The sequence below is a fragment of the Lacerta agilis genome, chromosome 3 (genome assembly GCF_009819535.1).
Source record: "Lacerta agilis isolate rLacAgi1 chromosome 3, rLacAgi1.pri, whole genome shotgun sequence".
Lineage (NCBI taxonomy): Eukaryota > Metazoa > Chordata > Lepidosauria > Squamata > Lacertidae > Lacerta > Lacerta agilis.
Window position 1 is genome coordinate 66,895,288 of NC_046314.1, and position 20,673 is coordinate 66,915,960.

At 39.1% G+C, this 20,673-nt stretch overlaps 1 protein-coding gene across 2 annotated transcripts; it reads right to left on the minus strand.

The window, feature by feature from the left end:
• Window positions 1-1,070: 1,070 nt before the first annotated feature.
• On the minus strand, window positions 1,071-19,818 carry WTAP (WT1 associated protein). 2 transcript variants are annotated; one of them, XM_033144104.1, is made up of 8 exons: window positions 19,559-19,818; window positions 15,188-15,225; window positions 15,048-15,103; window positions 14,037-14,095; window positions 11,242-11,369; window positions 9,378-9,556; window positions 4,014-4,168; window positions 1,071-2,263 (listed from the first exon to the last, which is right to left on the minus strand). In XM_033144104.1, exons 2-8 carry the CDS (start codon window positions 15,215-15,217, stop codon window positions 1,674-1,676), a joined length of 1,197 nt encoding a protein of 398 aa, XP_032999995.1. In that variant the 5' UTR covers window positions 15,218-15,225; window positions 19,559-19,818; the 3' UTR covers window positions 1,071-1,673. The 2 variants fall into 2 exon arrangements, with proteins under 2 accessions (XP_032999995.1, XP_032999994.1); XM_033144103.1 differs by lacking the exon at window positions 19,559-19,818 and adding an exon at window positions 19,179-19,480.
• Between the last annotated feature and the right edge of the window lie 855 nt (window positions 19,819-20,673).

Genomic DNA, 20,673 nt, shown 5'->3' on the forward strand with positions numbered 1-20,673 from the left:
AGGTTCCGAATCCCAGGCACTCTAGGGGTTACTGTTGGTAGTTACTAAACTGACCGAAATAACCATTGCCAGGTATCAGTGACTGTATGCAAACCTATTGTGCAACCACACTTTGAATACTGTGTACTTCTCATTACTCCATTTCAAAAAGCTTACTGTAGGGTTGTAAAATATGCATTAATTGGCAGATGAAATAAGAGGATTGAATCAACATAGGAAGGAAAGGTTCATTTGGAGCTTTTTAGCTTAGCAAAAAGGCCATGGGGGTGGGTGGAATTAACATGTATAAAGATAATTAACAGTGTGCACTAAGTGGGTAGGGTGTTTTCGTTTTCATAATATCAGAATCCAGTGTCATCCACTGAAGGTGGAATTTGAAGGGTTTAAGTTAAATGCTTCTGCAACACACAAATCGTGAACAAGGTCTGGAAAAGCCATATGTAATTGCATGCCAATGTATGGAAGATTGCACTAGTTTCAGAGTTTTTGCTTTGGTACTGTGTCACACTGAAGCATAAAGGAGTTTGACATGTAGATGTGTGGCACCTTGGAAACAAAATCCTACCTCTCCCAATCATTTTCACAAAGCATAGCAAAAATTGTACTATGACAGCTTTTGACATATCCATTCTAGTTAACTGCACTTAAAGAGGATGTTTAAACCAGCAATTCAGAAATCCAACTCTCCCACAGAAAATGTGTGCTTAGATGTCCTCCTTATCCCATGATAAGCACATCTATGGATTTTCACTATGGAAAATTTTCAGTCATTTCATTTAAGCATATTTCTGAGGCAACTACGTGTATGTGTTTTGTCAATACTTCATGACCACAGCAAAATGTACCACTTGCATTTTTTAAAAAAGTTTTAGTGGCAAGAGTTGTATATCCACTATGAGAAATGGACCACATATACTGATAAGAGCACCATAAAGCTTAAATGACTTACAAGTACATGCTTTTCCCTATTACAATGAAGACTGCATATTACAATGAAGAGTTCTATATAAATTGAAGTAAAGAAAAGCCCAACAAGTCTGCACAAGACAAACACAGAAGGACTAAATAAATTACATTATTAAAAATCTTTATTTAGGTTTGGTCAGTACAGTTAAGATAATATTGGAGTCACAGAGCAATATGCATTAACAGGATACAACAGTTCTTAAACCGAGTAACTATGCACACAAAATTCTTAACATTCGGTCACCTAAAGAGAACGCACATATGCATGGTGGCAAAACTGGAACACAGACTACTACAGGACTCCTTCACCAAGTTCATTTTAGTTATAAAACTACTGTACTGGGCAAACTTGGCAGTCATTACCTCACAACTATTATGACAATTTGAGTGTTATAACAGTATGAGTAAAGAATGCCCTTACGCAGCACAAGTTCTAGATATACACAGATTTGTACAGACATCATTGTGTTATACCTGGAAATAAAATTCGTTTCAACTTCACATTAACTCAAAAATATCTTGAGCCTACACAAACATCCTTTTAGCAACATTCAATGTAATTGTTAAAATTTCAGAAGTGGCAGAGGTATCGAAGCAAAAAACCCACAAAGGCAGAATTGTGACATATATGCACTAATCTGAACAGTTCTGGACAGTTTCTTCTCCCAATTTAAACGACACTATATAAAAATGTTGCAGAAAAAAGGTTACAAAACTGAACCCTGTACATTAACATTTGAGTCCAAACCATTCTGAACATGACGAGACCCCGCAGTTCTGTTACCTTTCACACTGACTGTTTTCTCCTCTTGAGAATCGTGATTGGAGTCTGTGTCATTTGAATGGTGAGTTAGAGAATTCTCACTACCAGTGGGAGAGTCTACACTTTCGTACCCAGTACTGAGTTGATTTATATAGCTACCAGATCCTCTGCCAGTTCTATCTTCAGAGTGGTTGGAAAGCTTATTACCATTGCTTGGTGAGGGTGGAAAGTCATCCTCTGTTCCACTGCCCTCTCTATAAAAACCAGGCCCAGCTGTCCTCTGATGAGACGAGCTGCCATTGCTTGGTCCATTTGCCATACGACTGCAGTCTTTGCTCATGGCTTCTCCCTGGTCTGCAGTTTCTGAAGTTGGAGTCCGGCTGCTACCTGGGGCTGAGGTTTGTGACTGCTGCTGCTGCTGCTGATACTGAACCAACTGCTGGCGAGTCTCCTTCAGTTGTTGCTGTAGGACTAGAATGGTACTCTGCATACCTTCTACTTCCTCATCAAGCTGGATGATGAAATCATTCAGTTCTACATGAAGAAAAACACATTTGGAGCATACACTTAAACTAGCTCATTTATGTATCCTAAAACGGTCTCAAGTCACCTCAACTTAGTTAATAACATATTCATGTTGATGCCTTTGTGTATATATTTTTCCTAATCTACACAGCCAATACAGAGCTCCAAAAAAAATAACTTCCACATCCCATGCTAAGACAGCACAACCCAATGGGTAGCACACACTCATGGGCATATACAAAGAAAAAGAACTAGAGAAAACTACAGAGCAGAAGACATTTCATAGAATGTTTGTTTTAATCTCAATATGCCTAGCAAAATGATTATAAACGAAACAGCAAGTTCCTGCAAATCCACATGCATAGAATTTTGCACTGGAGCCCAAATGCATCATCTGGCAAAGATTTTCAAAGGAAAAAAAACTGTTACAGCTATTGATTTGTTACGATATCTGCAAAAGCTCCAAGGTTAAGGGATGGCAGTCCCAACCTGCATGGTTACATGCCTCTTCCTTATCACTTCTGGGCATTTTGCCTTAAAACATTTACTCTTAGCATACATCACCACATTTATACATATTAATTTGCATGATCTTTTATGCCATCTTTGGAAGTAGGGAAAACTGGGCAAAGAATGTTCTGTTTTTGCACTAGTAATATATTTCTGTACCATGATCCCTCATATAAAAACCTATGCAGTGTATAATCACTAACTACATTTAAAAAACTTCACTCACAGTGTTCACACATATTTGGCAATATGAATAAATGAAATATCAATGTTCTCTTTGGAAGTTTGCAGTTTATCACCAACCTTAATTATAATGAATGATACTAACATGTAGTACCAAGTATGCCAACACAGGCAAACATTAGCAATAACAACTTCATTCCACATACATATAATAGTGCCCCCCCCCCCAGTAATTTCTATTATTAGAAAATTTCAATACCCAGTCAAGTGCAATTTAACTTCTCTAGTGCCTACCATCCTACAATGTTTAGGTCACAAATAATGATAACTTGCCCCCAAAACCATTTCCAATGAAGGGTTAAATTCTGCTAGCTGTGATACGAAGTGCTAGTATTATACCAAACATCCCCATGTCTCTAACTCAAGACATCTATCTACAACTGAAGGTAAAATTATATCAATAAATGAGATACTAATTTTAACTTTTTATGAACTTCCTCTGGAAGTGTGTTGTCAAATGCACTAAAAAGTCAGAACTGGGCCAAAGCAAAATTTACAAAGCAAACTCTTTGATCCTGATGACTGCTTTAGGTACCCATGTGCCTGTCTGCCACCCAAAGCGGCTTGGGTTTCTTTACTATGAAAAGCAGACCACCGTGTTTTATCACGCAATGCTGTTGTACTTTCCTCAATTTAAAATTAGTTTTCTGCTATGTAGCAAAGAAGGCTTCCGTTAAAGTCCACAGCACCCTTGGAGGGCAAAGTATCAAACACACACATATGCAATTAGCCAGACATGACTATTTCCTAGTGGAATTCCTTCATATTCTAGTCAGTTTGTTATTTCACATGTCAGACTACATTTACCTTCATGAAAAACTAGCTTTATGTTTAATTTTTTGTACTTCCATGGAATTTGATTAAATGAGCTTGAAATTATCCCTTTATTCATAATGTTTAAACATGCTCCACAGTGGAAACATAATACTCACATCACAACATTAATTGGTGAAGCCTACAGATAAAAGGCATTTGTTCTATTTTCTTTATTAAAAAAAACCCTTACCATCCTGACTGCTTTTAAGCTCCTCACTATATTTCTTCTGTAAAGCCAACTCTGCCTCAAGTTGTGCAATACGTCCTTGGGACAGCTGCCTTCCAAGCTCTTGATTCTCCTGGATAAGCATTCGACACTTCGCCATTAACTTTTTGCCTGTTTGGCTGTAAAGGAAAGAGCCATCTATCACAAAATGAAGACAATATTCTCTCATCTCCCTTTTTAAAAGTAGTTACTGCAGTGGTATTCCTGTATGTGTCACGCTACAGTATCTTACTGCCAGTTGTCATTGTACAAAGTCTCCCTACAGATACCAGAGGCTGATCCATCGTCTGCTGATCTTCTGGCCCTGTTCCGAGAAACTGAAAGGCAAGTTCTACAGATGAACATTTTAAATGATCAAATGACTTTTGTTGTTCTTATACTACAACTACAGCATGAAGCAATTTTCAAAAGAAAATGAACTTAGTTGTGCCTCTAAGGAAGGGGAGGTGGGAGAAGGAAAGTAGTGTTGGACATAATGGGTTGCATCCAACTAAGTCCTAATCAGAGTAGACCCACTGAAATTAATGAGTTTAAGTTAATCATGGCCATTATTTTCAATGGGTCTACTTTGAGCAGGACTAGCATAGGCTAGAACCCAGTATAGTCAATGATCTGGCTTGCAAGCAATGAAAAATCTCTTTTTACCAATATACTGGAGGCTCTAGTCTTGACTATATGCAAAATTGGATGACTCTAACATTATGTTGCATTATACTTTACAAAAGGTGAACTTGCCATACCAAGAATGCAAATGAGCAGAAAATAATCCAAAACCTTAGGGAAAAAACGACACAACTGCAGAGTACCAACAAAGGGGGGGGGGTAATCCAGAATTAGTCATGCTTAGAGATCCAGTAAAATCAACGGGACTTAATAATACCCAACCTGTCCCATTTAAATGGGCTTGGATCCAATACAAAGGACTGATATGATTCAGAAGGGGCTCATCAAGGAATTTATTTTAATCCTCTATCAGTGTTGTGCTAGGTATGCTGCTCCTGTGCTGAGCAATGCAGCACACTGCAATGCAGTCTGACCATTTCTGGTAAGTCATCAGTGTGTAGGCTACTCTGCCAGAGCAGCACCATAGCCACGAGTCCACAGAGCTGTGGCCACTATGTGTAAGTGATCTGCAGGAGATTCTTGGCTTACTAATAAGAAGCACACTGCAGGATATTTAGCAAAATAAGTTACAATATACTTTCCACAAACAGAAGCAGCTAGACCATGCCACTGTCTTACATATTTTAGCATATAACTGATTTTTTATGAACTAATTTATACAACTGTGATAGCTAGTTGCTTACTTTCTGTGTGACTTCACACAAAAATGCACAGGTAATATGCTATATATACACTTTTGTTTACAAGTCCAGGATTTATGCAATCTTGTTTCAGTTCAGGAAAATCACTCAACATATACTGAAAGGCATTTCCATGTTTTGTCTAACTAAAACATGCAGCTCTATTTTACACGAAACACTGCAGTTTCAGACGTCATGTGATAGCATATAGCATAAGGATACATTGCTCAGTGATATAAAGATGTTTTGCATGCAGAAGAGCCCCTTCTGACAGAAGGGCTGGGGGAAAACTTCTACCTGAGATATTAGAGGCCTTAGTAATGCAAGGAAGATTCCAACACTAAAGGAAACAAATTCAGCTTCAAAATTTGTATGAAACAAAATCATGGGGGAAGAGCTTAAAAACTGCAGTTAATAGTTTCATGAGCAAGGTAAGCTATGAAAATGTGACATATGATGCAAGAACAATATTAGAACAAAATTTAGAACTTGACTGTGTCTGCACAATTTATCCTTTTAAAATGTTGTTCTCTATAAAGGTTCCTGTCACTTACATTACCTATTTTTTTCTGGCTGGGACACACATTCTTGAAGCTTACCTATATAGATCTACTATAATCCCAGCAAGTTAACATTAACATTTCATTTTCCTTAATATGTATTCCTTGCAAATCCTGTATGCACCTACCCAAAAACTTTAAGCAGATATTTAACTGTTTCACCACCCAATTCTCAGCTTTTCTGCTCGTTCATACTGCAATTGTGGATAAATAAATGTTCAACGTTTGCAAGTGTTCTCTGCTATCATTCAAAAGACATAGAAGGGTACTTCACACAAGGCATTTTCCTACGTATACCTGTTCCACATAGGAAAACTAACCTACACCATAATGTGATATGTGCATGTGTTCTGAATACATGGAACCCACTGCTAATCATGCACACTAAGTGTGCATATGCTAAAGTACATATCTGTATGCATCACATGTTATGGCATATACCTATTTTTTCTACATGGAAACAATGATCAATACAGAAAACAATTTGCATGAAGTGACCCTTGGTTATCACACAATGCTGATGGCCAGGATCCAAAGAGCTGGTTTAAGTATACAAGAGGGGATTGAACACGTCCTGGTTTTTTTTTCCCCTTTTCTTTTTTCTCTCTTTAAAATAAAAGCCCTCATTAATTTCTGAAACTCTTCTCAGTTTCAAAATCACCCCTTGTGGCATATGAGGCTTTGGAAAGTCAAAACCCTCAGACTCTTTGAGGGATGGTTCTTTGGATCTTGGCCTGTGCCTTCAAGAATTTCAGCCATTTCAGATTATCCATGATGCATTCTTCATGTCCACCTCCAGCACAACATAATCTCTTTAAGAACCTACATAGGAATTTAAGTTGTTGTTTATGTTTTCATGTTTACCAAACTACTGTCACATAAAAATCAAGAAACTATTTCTGTGAAGGAGATTATAAATGGGTGAGAATGGCAACAATAGTAACAAGCTAACAGAACTGCAGGATGCTGCTGCAATGAAAACTACTACCTATTTAACAAATTCAAATATTCTGGTAAAGTTATAATTTTTAAGCATTTTCCTGTTAACTAGCAAGCCTCAATGATGCCACCCCCATAATTAGCATCACTACTGGATACTATGTGTGGTATCAGTGACAGTTAAAATATAGCATTCGGTGATTTCCCCTCCTGTATCTAGAATCCTATGAACAAGGACAATGCAATAAATACTTAAAACACTGTTGAAACAGTCAGCTCTTGAGCACAGATTTGCAAAGACAATGATCCACAAAAAGTGATGTGCAGATACAAGAACTGTTCCTTTGACCCTTCATAACCACATTTATACGTAGAAGAGTGAACTAGTACTTTAAAGTATCAAGTCAAAAGGAAATTTTGGCAAAACATATGGAAGACAAATGATGAAAATATTTCTTGAAAGGGATAAATTAATATCCCACCCCTTAGACCTTTAAAAGGTGTAGCAAAGTCAATTGTAAGGCATATCAAATAAAACTTAAAATATTTAAAGGGATGTGATTTCACATTAAGTGGAAATATGTATATATCAAAGACCTGTTCAAGACTAAGATACTCATTTTTCTAAAAATCCAAGCAAAAATTAGTTTTTCCAGATGTCTAAGTGAAAACGAAGTAAGTTCATACTTGTGTTTATGTCACCTTGAGAAACCAAAAACATTTGAAGTCACCATCCTCTTATCCAAACATGAATTGATTAAGCTGAAGTTCACAAATAATCTGTATGACATCCCACAATTAAAACATACCTATGAGAAATGATTTTTGATTATACATTTAACAAGTTTTACAAAGTCAGTTGCAACATTAAGACAGTTTTTGCTGTTTTCTCTGTTGGTCTTACCTCTGTTTTGATGCTAGACCTTTAAAAGATTTTCCATAGCATCATCCCAAGATGTTTGAAAGATGCAATTTGTTTTTGCTTCAAGGTTTTCTTTCAATGTAGACTCAATAATAGACAAAGGTTCATATACTACAATAAGGTAGTTCATATACTGCAATAATTATCTAAAGCAGAGCTAAAAAGTACTTCATAGAAGTATCTTTTATTTAACTCAACCAATACTGAATTGGGAATGCTGGAAGTGGAACATTAAAGTATTTGTTCTTATATTTTACCTACTATGAAACAGTCCTTAATTTTCTTTCCGTTATTATATATTGACTATTATGGTTCAATTATATTCAGCAGTCTTTCCACTGTGACCTGAAGAACGCACACTAAACTCTACCAGACTACCATTCCTGGAAATCACTTTGGACATGACGAGGCATCGGAAAGTATCGACTCTTCTCAACTGATGCCAGCCAGTGGGATGCATGCAATTTGCTTCAACATCATCTCTCTTCCAGAGAACAGGACAAAATCAAGTAGCAGCCTGTTCTACATTTTTATATTCATACTACATGAAAGCTTCCCATACAGTAGTACGAACAGCAGTGTACCCTGAACTATGCAGTACAACTATTTCAAGGCACATTTTACAGAAGGCTGCAGTACAAAAACTAGGTATACAGTGGAATGCAAAATGCCCCAAACTCAAAGTAACTACTACTGCAGCACCTTGTATAGCCTGCACATAGTGTCTCAGGATAAAAATTAGGAATGGCACTTCTGCATGGATAAGGGCAGTAAAAGAATCACAACTAGTTTTGGGTTAGATATACTAGTTGAGATCCAGGGTGTACACAACTGCTTCAACAAGGTTAGGAAGATGTAATTAAATTGCAACTATACGTACAGTACTAGATTTAGGAGTTCACATATTGCCAGCCATCCACAGAACAATTTGTTATTCAAAGCCACGAAAAGGTTCACTGAAGTCCTATGGAACCCAAATGCTAGGAAAAAATCAACACTGACTGTGTGCGTGTTCTCACAGCTATTCAAAGCCGATTACCAAATGTGATTTAAACAAAATTCACCTTATTGAGTTTTGACCCAGCAGTTCAGTGAACAAGGAGGAAGTCCACAGTCTTATTGGCAAAACTGACTTAATCAGTCTCTAAGTCACTAGGTTTAGGGTTAAGAGCGAAGCATATTCCATTTTTAAGTTTTACTCGAATTTGACATGATCAATTCATGATTTAAAATCTCTAGGTTCTCCTCCAAACTGTCTGTAGACATAGTGTGCCACAGACTTTAGACTTCTGCTTCTCCCTCTATTTTCTTCAAACAGAACCACTTCGCAAATGTCTACATGTTCTAGAAAGGGCACTTTTTCTGAGGTGGCCACTTCTTCAGAATAGTCCGACGCTGTCAGGCCTCTGAAGCAAAGGGGGGGGAAAGCTGAAACACAAGGTTCATCTGATAAGTTTTACATTAAGCATTACAAGCTGGACAGTATAAGAATGTGGCTTTTGGCTCAAAACGTCTGAGTCTTGGTGTGGAAACGAGTACGTGGTTGTCCCACCAAAGCATTCTCTGTCAGGGAAGTCTTGACTGGGGAGTATGTTTTGTTTACCTATCAGGTGTAAATTTCCAGGCACTCAGTTCATTTTGGGCTTGTTCCAGTTTGTCTTTAGTCTGTTCCAGTTCAGCTTTCATTTTTAGGAAAAACAAGTTGATGGCTGGGTCCACCATTGTTGATCTCAGTTGAGCAACACTTGGCTGCTGGACTTGCTTGAGGTACTGGATCTGATTCTGCATAAAAGGGAAAAAAATGATTACATTGGCATTTATAAGCTTTCATGAGCCAACTTAACCCATTTCAGTTTGATACCCCCATACAATAAGGATTTCATAATTTAACATTTTCTTGAATACAATTGAAAACCAAAATTGAAAGGAATGCACAGAATTTGGATGCTTAGAATGGGTCCAAAGAACAGGGCAATTTTGTGTTTGTTCCACCAGCATACTGGGTACCTATGATTTTTTTTATCATCACTGTATCAACCTCTAGGAACTACTCCCAAAATTTAACCCATAGCACCTTCAGATCACCCACCGCAATCAAGCGGTGTACAAATTTTATAAAATAAATGAATCTACATGTGCCTTTTATTTGTAATTTTACACTTAAAGCTCCTCAAAAGACAGAGCTATAAGTTGCTCTCAACTCAATTTTATGTTGTACTAGTAGTAACTAGCAGGCTTACATCAAGTTCTCTTTTTAATGTTGGCAGTAGTTTTCATCTTTGCATGCACTTCAGTAAAAAGGCAGGTGACACCCAAGAGACATTTGTTGTTGTTGTTTTGTTTTGTTTTTTACCTATCTTAAGAGGAAATATGAACTTGCAGGACAGATCCCTTCAAAATTCATTGTTATTTGAATGAATACTAGAGAGAATTCCACTTAACACATTTTCTTCTGCCAATATTTATTACTCAATGAACGCTGGTAATGCGGTATCAGCTGGGAAGTTCTAAATCAGAATAACTTTTGTCTTCTTCTAGAATCCCCACCCCAAAGTGCTTAGAAGGAGCTACATCAGTGCTAAGAACCACATAGCTTGGCAAAAAGTATGAAATACAGCTTGCAGAAAAGGTGGCCAAAGCAACTGCTAGCCAATCTCTGATCTGAAAATATTTCTGCAGTAAACTGCACAAAAAGTAATAAACATAAATGTATCAACTCCTAAGCTATGGACTGATTAGTTTGAATTTCTGCAGCATAAATAGGCATATAGCTAGAAATATCTCCCTAACCACAGTGATACTTCCCTAAGCTGACCAATATCCCAGTCTTGTCTGCTAGTACCATTCACAAAAGTCAAGCTCTGCTTCTACATTTATAGTATACAGAAACACCTAAATGATCAATTAAGTGAATTAAATAAAACTACAAATGACTTGAAGGAAGTCATTCACAAGGACAAGTGCTGATGTTCCTCTTATTGTAAGTACAGAAGACAATAGTGAATACTGGGCCTGCTTCCTGAAATATCTTTGGGACTCCATTCACTCCTTTTGAAAGTAGCGAGGACATATACAGATCAGCACAGCTGGGTCATCTTCTCCATACACCACCACAATTTGGCTACACAGAAGTTGTTTCAGCTAACTATGCATCACAGTAGAATTAAATGTGCACAGCATTTTATTGTTATTTTAAAAGTAGCTATGCTTTGCTTAGGTCTGCTACTGATTTAGGGTAGTTCTCGGTCACTTAAAAAGATGAAGGCATCATGATTCATTAAAGTTTTCATTCTGCAAGGAATGTGGCCTTTTGACCAAAAAGACTCTGAAAAAACACTCATGCAACAGGATAGTTGAAGCAAACACCACAGGATGTTAATAGTATTCCAAATACAGGATGTTAAGCTAAAAATAAATATATCAACACAGACACCTTCATCTGCAACAAGTTGAAAAGCTTCACTTACAGTACACTCTTGCATCTCTTGTTCCTTAGTTGCCAGGCGCATCACTAGAATATTTTCTCTTCGAGCAGATTCTTGCTGTTGCTGCTTCAGCTTTTCTTCCGACTCTCTCAATCCAGTTACATCATTAGCTATTGTTAAATGGCAAAGCAAACAGCAAAGTTTTAGTGGGAGCCTATAAAGAAATTTTTGTCTAAGCAAAACAACTTGACCATCAAATTTGTTTGCTCCTGCTCCCCTACTGAATCAACTAAACCCACATAGAAGAATTTAATGGGAAAAGGAATAGCTCCTCTACAGCAAGCAAAGCTGCGCAAACACAGCAAATATCAATTAGGAGATTCCTACCCTTTTTCTACCTTCCTTTTTACTGTCAACTGTCAACAACAGGTAGGACCAGTAATCTATAATAAGGGAACTCCCCCTCCCTCTCCTCTTCCCCCCACTTCCTCCTCATATTTGCTTCAGAGGGTTGCTGGAACCCCCAGAACAGATTTAGGGGGTGTATGAGGAGAGAAAAGGGAGGGTAAGTTCCAAAGCACAGTGAGAAGTCCCTTCACTAATGGAACTACTTCACGGGATGCCACCCCTCATTTCTATTTCTAGAAACTACTTGTGAGAAGCAAGGTGCCCAAGTTAGCCTACTCCTGCAACTAAATATTGTGCCATCTTAAAAAATAACATATATATATATGTATTGTGGCAAAAGTTTTTGTAGAGTTAAATTCATGAGACACCAACATAGCATGTTTTAACTATTAACCAAGGATATTAAGTTCACAGAAGATTACATAACCTCCATAACAACTAGAAAGCTGAAAAGCAGTTGCCATGTTTAAAGGACTTAGAGGCACTTAAAGGGGATTAGACCATTACTGTGATTGCAGTGTCCCACAAACAAAAATCATGCTGTGGATCTATTAACATCTACAGATGACAGAGACAGCACATTGAGGGTAGCAGAAGTATAGTCTGATATTTAGCTTTGTCCTAAAACTAATAAAAACTTTCGGCTGCCAGTACAAGCACACCAATAACAATGGCTTGTACAGTTTCCCAAGACCCCAATTGGGAGAAAGGAACTGAACTTTTCTACAAACTGCATTTTGTTTGAGTTCAATCAACAGGTTCATGTTAATTAAGCTCATACTTGAGATAGTGCTCTCTTGGGTGTGTTTATAAAAAAGCTTGCTTGTCACTCTAGAGGTATCACATGGTTGGTTACCTGTACAACTATCCTTTGGTGCCTAATTGTTGTTCCCAGTATTAATCCCAAGGTGGACATGTAAAGGCAAGCTTCTCTTTCCAGAGGGACAATATTGAGATTCAAATAGCTTAAAATAACCTGAACTCAAATCCCAAGGATACAGAGGAGTTCAACAACACTTACTTTAATACCACTTTACACTGATGTTTACTGACTGAATGGGTTTATGTTAACAAATCAAACAAATCTGATTGCAACGTAAAGATTAAAAAAACATTCTTAAGTAATTTTATCTGTATCTGTATAATGGGCTTAAGCAGGTACTGACAGAGAAACTGTGGCTCTCCAAAATTTTGTTGGACCCCCATTCTCCTCAGCCTCAGGCAGTAGGACCAACAACGCTATGAAGGGAAACATACGACCATATCTGGGGTGCCACAGGTTCCCCATACCTGACTTTACAGCAAGAACCCATTGTATTGGCTTAAAGAATCCCACAAATGATCAGAAAGTGCATATACACAGGATAATGATACACTTTATCAAAATAATATTCATTCTATATTAATGTTTTTCAAGAACAGCATACCCCAACCAGGTGCCCTCCCTGTGTTTTAAACTACTCCACTGCAACCAGCAGTCAATAACCAGGAATGGTAGCAGTTGTAGCCAAAAATATATGGACGGCACCAGCTGGGGAAGGCTGGTCTAAAACCATAGTTCTCAAACTGGTCTTTAGCTGTGGCTGCAGAGGAGACCACAAAACATACATGATGGCTACAGGCAAGGTCACAGCACTGTGATTTTATGATAGCATTTCAGAAATCCTGCTTAAGCATCCTGAAACAAAAGTAAGTATTTAATTATCAGATGCACCCACAGCACTTACAACAGTATCAGTTTGAGCAAGGGTTTCCATTTACTGCAGTTAACCAAACTACTGCAGACAGTAAGTGCTGCCTTAACAAAGATACCCAATGGGAAACCCAACACCAGTCCAACTCATAGATCTGTTGAATTCATTTAGCTTTAGTAGAGGCACTTCTAACACACCAACAACTTCTGAAGAGACCACCAAAAACCTTTTAACATTAATTTGAGCCAGCCACTTTCTCACCTCCTCCTATGGGTTACCTGGAATACTTTTGTACAAAAGGGATGGCAGGATAGAAGGATAGATTAGGAAGCTTACGCCAGCTGCTGCTAGTTATGTGTATGTCTGAGTTTTGTTTCTTTGTTGGGTTTTTTTTAAAACAAACCACCTTTAAGCTTAGTAAATGCTGTATACGAATGACTTAAAATGTGGCTTATGACACACCAATTTGAACAATGTACATCAGAGATAGGTTACTTAAACCTGAGTGACTGAATTGGTAATGCAATTAATATGTCTGAACTCCAAGTAGATAGATAAAAGTGAACCTTTGACGGGAACTACAGTTCTAAATGGTTTGTGGATCAGCCTGACCAAGCTTACTTAAAGGGCTGTTCAGATACTTTTTCTGAGCTGTACAGAAAACCCAACTGCTGCCTCTTAAGACAACTCTTTTCTTTATTATCACTTCTATTTTGCAATTGAGTTTCCACTTACAGTTAAGGTCTGTATATTTGCCCTCCAGAGCTTGCACATATGCTTCATACTGCTTCCACCTAATGAGGAAGGAAAAATATTTTTGAATCTTAAATGATTAAATTATGGCATGCTTGGTGCAAAGTAGGAGTACAGACAAGATCACACTTAAAACACACAATAGGGTATTCATTAAATATCTTAAGCTCTTTCCAACTAAACACAATGAGCTATAGACAATCTCACATCTATCACCACCCTAAGCACCTTTCCATCCTTCATGGCCTCATATATGAAAGACATGGAGAGTTTATTTCTGTTACAAACCCAAGAATGCCAAGGTGCAGACTCTGGTCATACTCTTACATTATTTCCTCTGGAATTCTCTATACAGTCTGAAAGTGTAACAAATGACTTTTTTCCTTTTTGCATTCTAAGTGCAGAATTTCCAACTACTTGCCTTTGGATAAACAATGTACTTTTTCTCCACAGCCAGTAGGAAAAGGTTTAGTGTTAATCTTTCTACCTCATTTAACTTAAAATTGCTTTTTAGTTCCCGGTTACCATGAAGATGGAAGTTATTCAAAAGGAAACAGTTAAGAGATGCATGATTTTTAAGTACAGTCATACCTCTAGATAGGAACGCTGCGTGTTGCGTTTGTCACGGGTTACGAACGCACCGAACCCGGAAGTACTGGAACAGGTTACTTCTGGGTTCAGCAGTTTGCACATGTGCAGAAGTGCCAAATCGCGCTTTGCATATGCGCAGAAACGTTGAATTGTGTCGTGCACATGTGCAGCACTTCAGGTTGCGTGCTGCTCATGTTGCAAACGGGGCTCCGGAATGGATCCCGTTCGCAACCAGAGGTATGACTGTAGAAGGTAAAAATAAATAATAAATAAACCTTTATTGTCACTACAATACTGCATGCAGTGAAATTAAACAAGCCCCCCCACACACACACACATACACTCAGTGTTGTTCATACTCTGTGTGCTTGTCGGAAGTTAACTGCACCACTATCACTTTACCTTAAGATCAACTCCTCTCTAGGTAGAACCTTGAAGTCTGTATCACTGAGGCGAACCTACAGAACAAAAATAACCAAGTTCAACTATTTCCTCATGTGATATTGAAAAATAAATACAAATATGACAGCCTTCAAGCTTACCTTCTTCGGAAGTGGTTCTTCATTAGTCATTGTGAATTCTGCAGAAAAGAAACAAACACTATCATTATTTGGTACTCTTACTACCATAGCCAGCATTTTTATGCCACCTGAAAATAATGATGCACTCCAACTGAAGTGAGTCCACTGAACATAGCATTATGTACCTTCCAGAATTATGAAGAATTGGGCTCTGAGTAGTAGATCCAGACTACCCCTGGGCAGACCACTACCCAATATATTTTCCCATTGGAGGCGGTGGGGAGCCAACTTCTCCAATCCCTCCTGAAAAACTGGGTCAGAGGGTTCTCCAGAACACCTTGGGAGATGGCGATGGCAGCTACAGGAATTCCTCTGCCGAAACTGTTGTCTCCTGCTTTTTCCAGCAAGAGCCTCTGCTAGATCTTATGTTCTTTCTGTCCATGAAAGCAAAAATATTGATCCAACCTACTGTATGTTCGAGTGCAACTGTAACTACAGCTAGCAGAAAGCTCATTTCACAGCACAGAAAGGATTTACATGTAAGTTACTAGTTTAAACATTTTTACAGCAGCACTAGGTATCTGCTCATACCTGCTGCAAAGTCTGAGAAACTGATCTGAATTAAATCCTACCGAAATCCATGACTTTTTAATGTTTTAAAATGTGTACTCTACCTTATGACCCTGATGGGTTTCTGAGTTTTGTCCAATTTACACAACTATTATTTTGTATTCAAATACTTTTTCTGACATTTATAAGCTTTCCATATCTAATGCATGTTATTATGTCTCTTTCGCCCAAAATCTTTGCAAATAATATTGATACCAATTATCTAGTCATTAGTTATTGTCTCATATCTTCACTGACACCCTGTTTCCAGCTATACCGTGTCCTTGTTCCAAAGTTTTTCTGGCAAGACCTTTCCAGGAAAAGGCATGCAAAGGTATGGGAATTCAGATATATGTAGGTACAAAAACATTTATCTAAATATTGATTCATCACTTTTGAATTTATTCCTGCAATTAACTGGCACTACCCCTACCTCAGAGACAAGTCAGGGAACCACTATGTTGTGCTGAATTTAAAGTCTGAACTTATCTTAATTGATGTTCAGCTTATTTTTTTAGTTGTTTTGTTAATAGTGTTTCATAGATGGTAATTGTTTTATTGATGATTTGTAACTGTTTTAATGATTTGTTAAGTATTCTATAAGATTTATTCTGTATTTGTAATGTTCTATTACGTTATTTTTATGTATTGTTTGTATGCTGTTTTGGGATTCATTTGAATGAAAAGCAGCATAGAAATATAATCAATCAATTAATATTTCACAACTTTATTTGGAAATTATTCAATCGTGAATGAGTCTTGCAACACCCAGATTAAAATGCTGATAATCCATATAAGATAAAATCTTTTCCTTAAATTATTAGCAAAGAGCAGGTAATTCTAAAAGCAATCAATGTGTTTTAAAATCCCCAAGTCTCTCCCAACTAGACTCATCACAGTATTTCTTTTAAAGTCTTAAGGGGCCACATCTCTAGGCAACCTTCTGAGGGTTACATGCCAGTGATGGCCTGGGCCTGAAGCATAAGTGAGAGGAGGAATAAATGTACATTTTGCTTTGTACAGTGGGCTAGCATCTGCACACACCCACATACCTCCTCTGTTCTTTATTCAGGTAAGCAACAGGCATTATCAGACTTCAAAAATACATTCATGACAGGCAAAAACACTTGAGGAGAGTGCAAAGCAGGATGTGGCCTAGGGAGAGCTCTGATGGCCAAATAGACGCCTAGAGAGCCACATTCATCTCTACACACACACCAAGTTCTCTATCCCTTCTATATAGGTAACTCACAAAACCAGTCTTTATTCACGGCTTCAAATTATTGTGTAAAACTGAACAATTTAATAACAAATTGTTATTTCAGGGTTTGTGAACTCAGACTTTGTATTATCACATCTGTGTTCAAGATGGCTATAGAAAGCATACCTATAACTTATATTAGCCAATGGCTTTAGTGAAGTTGTATAGCACCCTGTGATCCTCGATAAGTTCCATTTTTTTTCTATTGCAAGTAAGCATCAATCACTCTTAAGTCATTGTAGCTGCAGTGTTCAGTGCACATACTCCACCTTCGGAACATTATCAGATACGTACTAGATATCCTTCCAAAGTAACAAACCCTATATTCATACCCAAACAACCTCATGAATGCAAGGAATGCATACATTTTATTAACTGTATTTGGTTAAATAACCAAATTAAACTGTTTCAACATCAAAATGTAAGTTAAATATAAAGGTATTTAATTGAAACACTTAAATATTTCATCTTAACTTTTATGATTCTGTCAAGTCACACATGTAAAATCTTTTGTCAGTTTTCATAGTATTTAAGAAAATAGACAACTGTGCTGTCATGTAACTAGATTTTATTTTCAGTGTATTATGAAGAAACTTTCTCATCCCTGACCCACTTCTGATCTAAGCTAAGCATCCATCTCCAAGCAACAGAGTAATCCAGGCTGAAACAAATATGGTGGCAGTTATGAGGAAAGTGCTTGTCTGTGTAAGTGTTCCATGCACATCCTATTATGTATAAATGAATGCATTTACTTCCAGAGTCAACTCATTCACATTTTAACTTAGTATACCAGTGAACTGTAGCCTGAGCAACTATAGCCTGGCATTAGTATGGTGCCTCTAAATGTGAATAGATCACTTTGCATGGTGGTTTTTACATGAGTGAACATCAAAGAATACTTGCATAAGGAAACTGTTTTACCTATGGGCAACACATATTTATTGGCCCTCAGATGAAAACCTCACTCTTGGTGAGTTGTGACAGATATCAAATTTTTGGTTATGACAATCAATCCAGACATTCCTTCCAATAGCACCTTAAGAGAAATGAAAAGCTCATAGCAAGAACAAACTTAGTTGGTCTCTAAGGTGCTACTGGAAGGAATTTTTTATTTTGTTTTGACTATGGCAGACCAACACGGCTACCTACCTGTAACTGAATCCAGACATTGTAAGCTGCACCTGAAAATTACAATTTGGCAAAGTATATTGCCAAACCCTTATTTTCAAACAGACTTTTGAATAGAAAGCAAGTATAACCTACATTTGCTTGGAAAAGTTAACAAACTTTTTTTAAAAAAAAGTCTTATTGACTTTAAATTATTTATAAAATCGCTGTTTTAAGCAGCGGCAGTTCAAACCTGCTTTCTCTCTTGTACCAAGTAGAAATACAGTAGTGATGCCTGCAATCTGAGGAACCCATTAATTTCTAGCGAGCCAAATCGAGCCTAAATAACCCATCCATGTGACGTGCAGTCCAATCCCATCCTTATTTACTTCGAAGCCCCATTTATTACAGTGGCGCGGACTCCAATGCAGAGGAGTGCAGTCTAAAGCTTTATAACCTTTCATATTCTGCGTGGGGAATGTCTCTCTGTCTATCTACATCTACTGCTGGCTTCCGATTCCCCCTCTATCCAAATGGCGTAGAAATAAAACGTGTCGCCAAGTCCTTTCAGGTCTTACGGATAAAAGGCCTACTCGTAATTAAGAAATCATCTAACGAGTATTTTAGAATCCCAGAGTATCCACGCTCCTGTCTACGAAGGACGATGCCTTTAGGATGGCCAGTCCATAGTAAACAAGACAGGCGAGCAGAGGATGCCCGTCGCAAACAAGCTATCTGAAAACCGCTTGAGTGAGGAGGGGAAGTGTGTGGAGGGTTTTTTTTGAGGGGGGTGACGACAGCCATGAGGAAATGCCTGTAACGGGTGCCCGTAACGCAGGAAAAGGCGCCGAGTCTGCCCCCCCCCCTTTGAGTTACGTTAGTCCGGAAAGGCGCTCCCCGCCCCGCACGTAGGATGGAGGCCCCTTCCCGCTCAGGGCCGGCGAGCCTCGGGTCTCTCCAGGAGCCGTAGTAGCGGGGACTGCGGCGGGCGAATGCGGCCCGCGCGCGAGGAAGCGGAGAGAGGCCGCCACTCACCTCCCGCCCGTGGCGGCCCCGAGGCGTCGTCGTCGTCTCCCGGTTGCAACAGATGCCTCCACGCCGAGGCTCGTGTCGCATCAACCAAGCGGGCCCAGCAGCACCTCTGCTTGGAGAAGGCCGCCGCCAACACCGCCGCCGCGCCAGCACCACCACGCTCGCTTCCCGCCCCGCTCTTTATTTGCTGCTTCGCTGCGCTACAAAATGGCGCCGGACAGGGAAATGAGAGGAGCCGCCGCCTCGCCCCTTCCTTGCCTCCCGCCTCGTCCTAGCGAGAAGGCAGAGCCACCCGCAGCGCGGAGCCAACCGCTGCCACTCACGCACGGCTCCTCCCCCTCCCTCGGCCGCGCGCTCCCTCGCGCCGCCTTATTCACACTTACCGGCCCACCGAGAGAGCGAGCAAGCAAGCAACTGCCCCTGCAGCAGCAGCGCTTTGCCTGGTGCCGGGACTACTTCCCTCGCACGGCGCTACTGCCTACCCCCCTCCGCCTCCTTCCTTGGTTCGGTCTGCTTTTCTGTTCTCTCTGCGGAAAGAAGCCGCTGTTTGTGCGGAGAAGGGGGGGTGGGGTGAGACGTAAGTATTCGGCCAAAGTTAGCGGGGGACGACGACTGAATGCCCCTCTCCAAGTCCAGCGTCTCTACGCAGTTGCAAAGCATGATGGGAAGAAGCAAGGTGGTAGTAGCGTCGGCGGAAGGATTCGGAATCGCACTGTCTAACCACCTGCAGGAGTGAGGCCGAGCGAGGCGGAAGGAGACGATGTTGCTGGAGAAAGATAGTTGCGGCGAAGGAAGTGAAATTCCTACGCAGGAATTTGTTTTGAGTCCACAGGCTTATTTTCCGAAGGAGTGAAATGGAGCAGTCGAGTCCGTTCCTATGCAGAATTTGGAAATCGGTGGCGTTGAAGGGTCGCCTAACCGTGTACGCGATCGGGCTGTAATATTGGGTTAGAGTTAGAAAGTGCACCTTAGCTCCCACTGAAATAAATGGAATTATAGAATTATGTTTGCATCCAGGATCTTGACAAGGTGTATCTTTTTAGCTGTTGAGCACAGCACTCGCAACTGTGAAACATTCTGTACCCATGAGGTTAACTGGAAGGGAACCAGTAAAGTTGATTGGCATTAACTTTAGAACTGACAAATTTATTCAGAAGATTTGCGATTAATTTATGGAATTCACGGGCACAGGATGTGGAATACAGTATCTTTTAAAGGGATTCCTCTCAGGTTAGCCACCATAAGTAAACAGTCTTTGTGGTCAGAGGCAAAACTGAGTGTTGGAACAAAAACAACAGGTGAAAGTGATCACTTTTTCTAAAAAAAAAAAAAAAAAAAAAAAAACATTTTAAACAAAGATAAACCAACTACATACAGAGAATCATCTATGAATACCCAACAGCACTTTGTCAAAGTGTGTAACAAACATAAAGTAATAAATATTAACCACCATCACTTGAATGGTTGTCCACAGCCAAAAAGGTTATTGTATCAGCAT

What these genes read in the sequence shown, in the direction of transcription:
- WTAP (XM_033144104.1), bottom strand. Translation starts at nt 15,217, where the DNA reads ATGACTAATGAAGAACCACTTCCGAAGAAG. An exon ending in AGAGAGGAGTTGATCTTAAG is followed by an intron (nt 14,096 to 15,047) that starts GTAAAGTGATAG and finishes CTTCCTCATTAG; the next exon opens with GTGGAAGCAGTATGAAGCAT. An exon ending in CAAATATACAGACCTTAACT is followed by an intron (nt 11,370 to 14,036) that starts GTAAGTGGAAAC and finishes ATTTAACAATAG; the next exon opens with CTAATGATGTAACTGGATTG.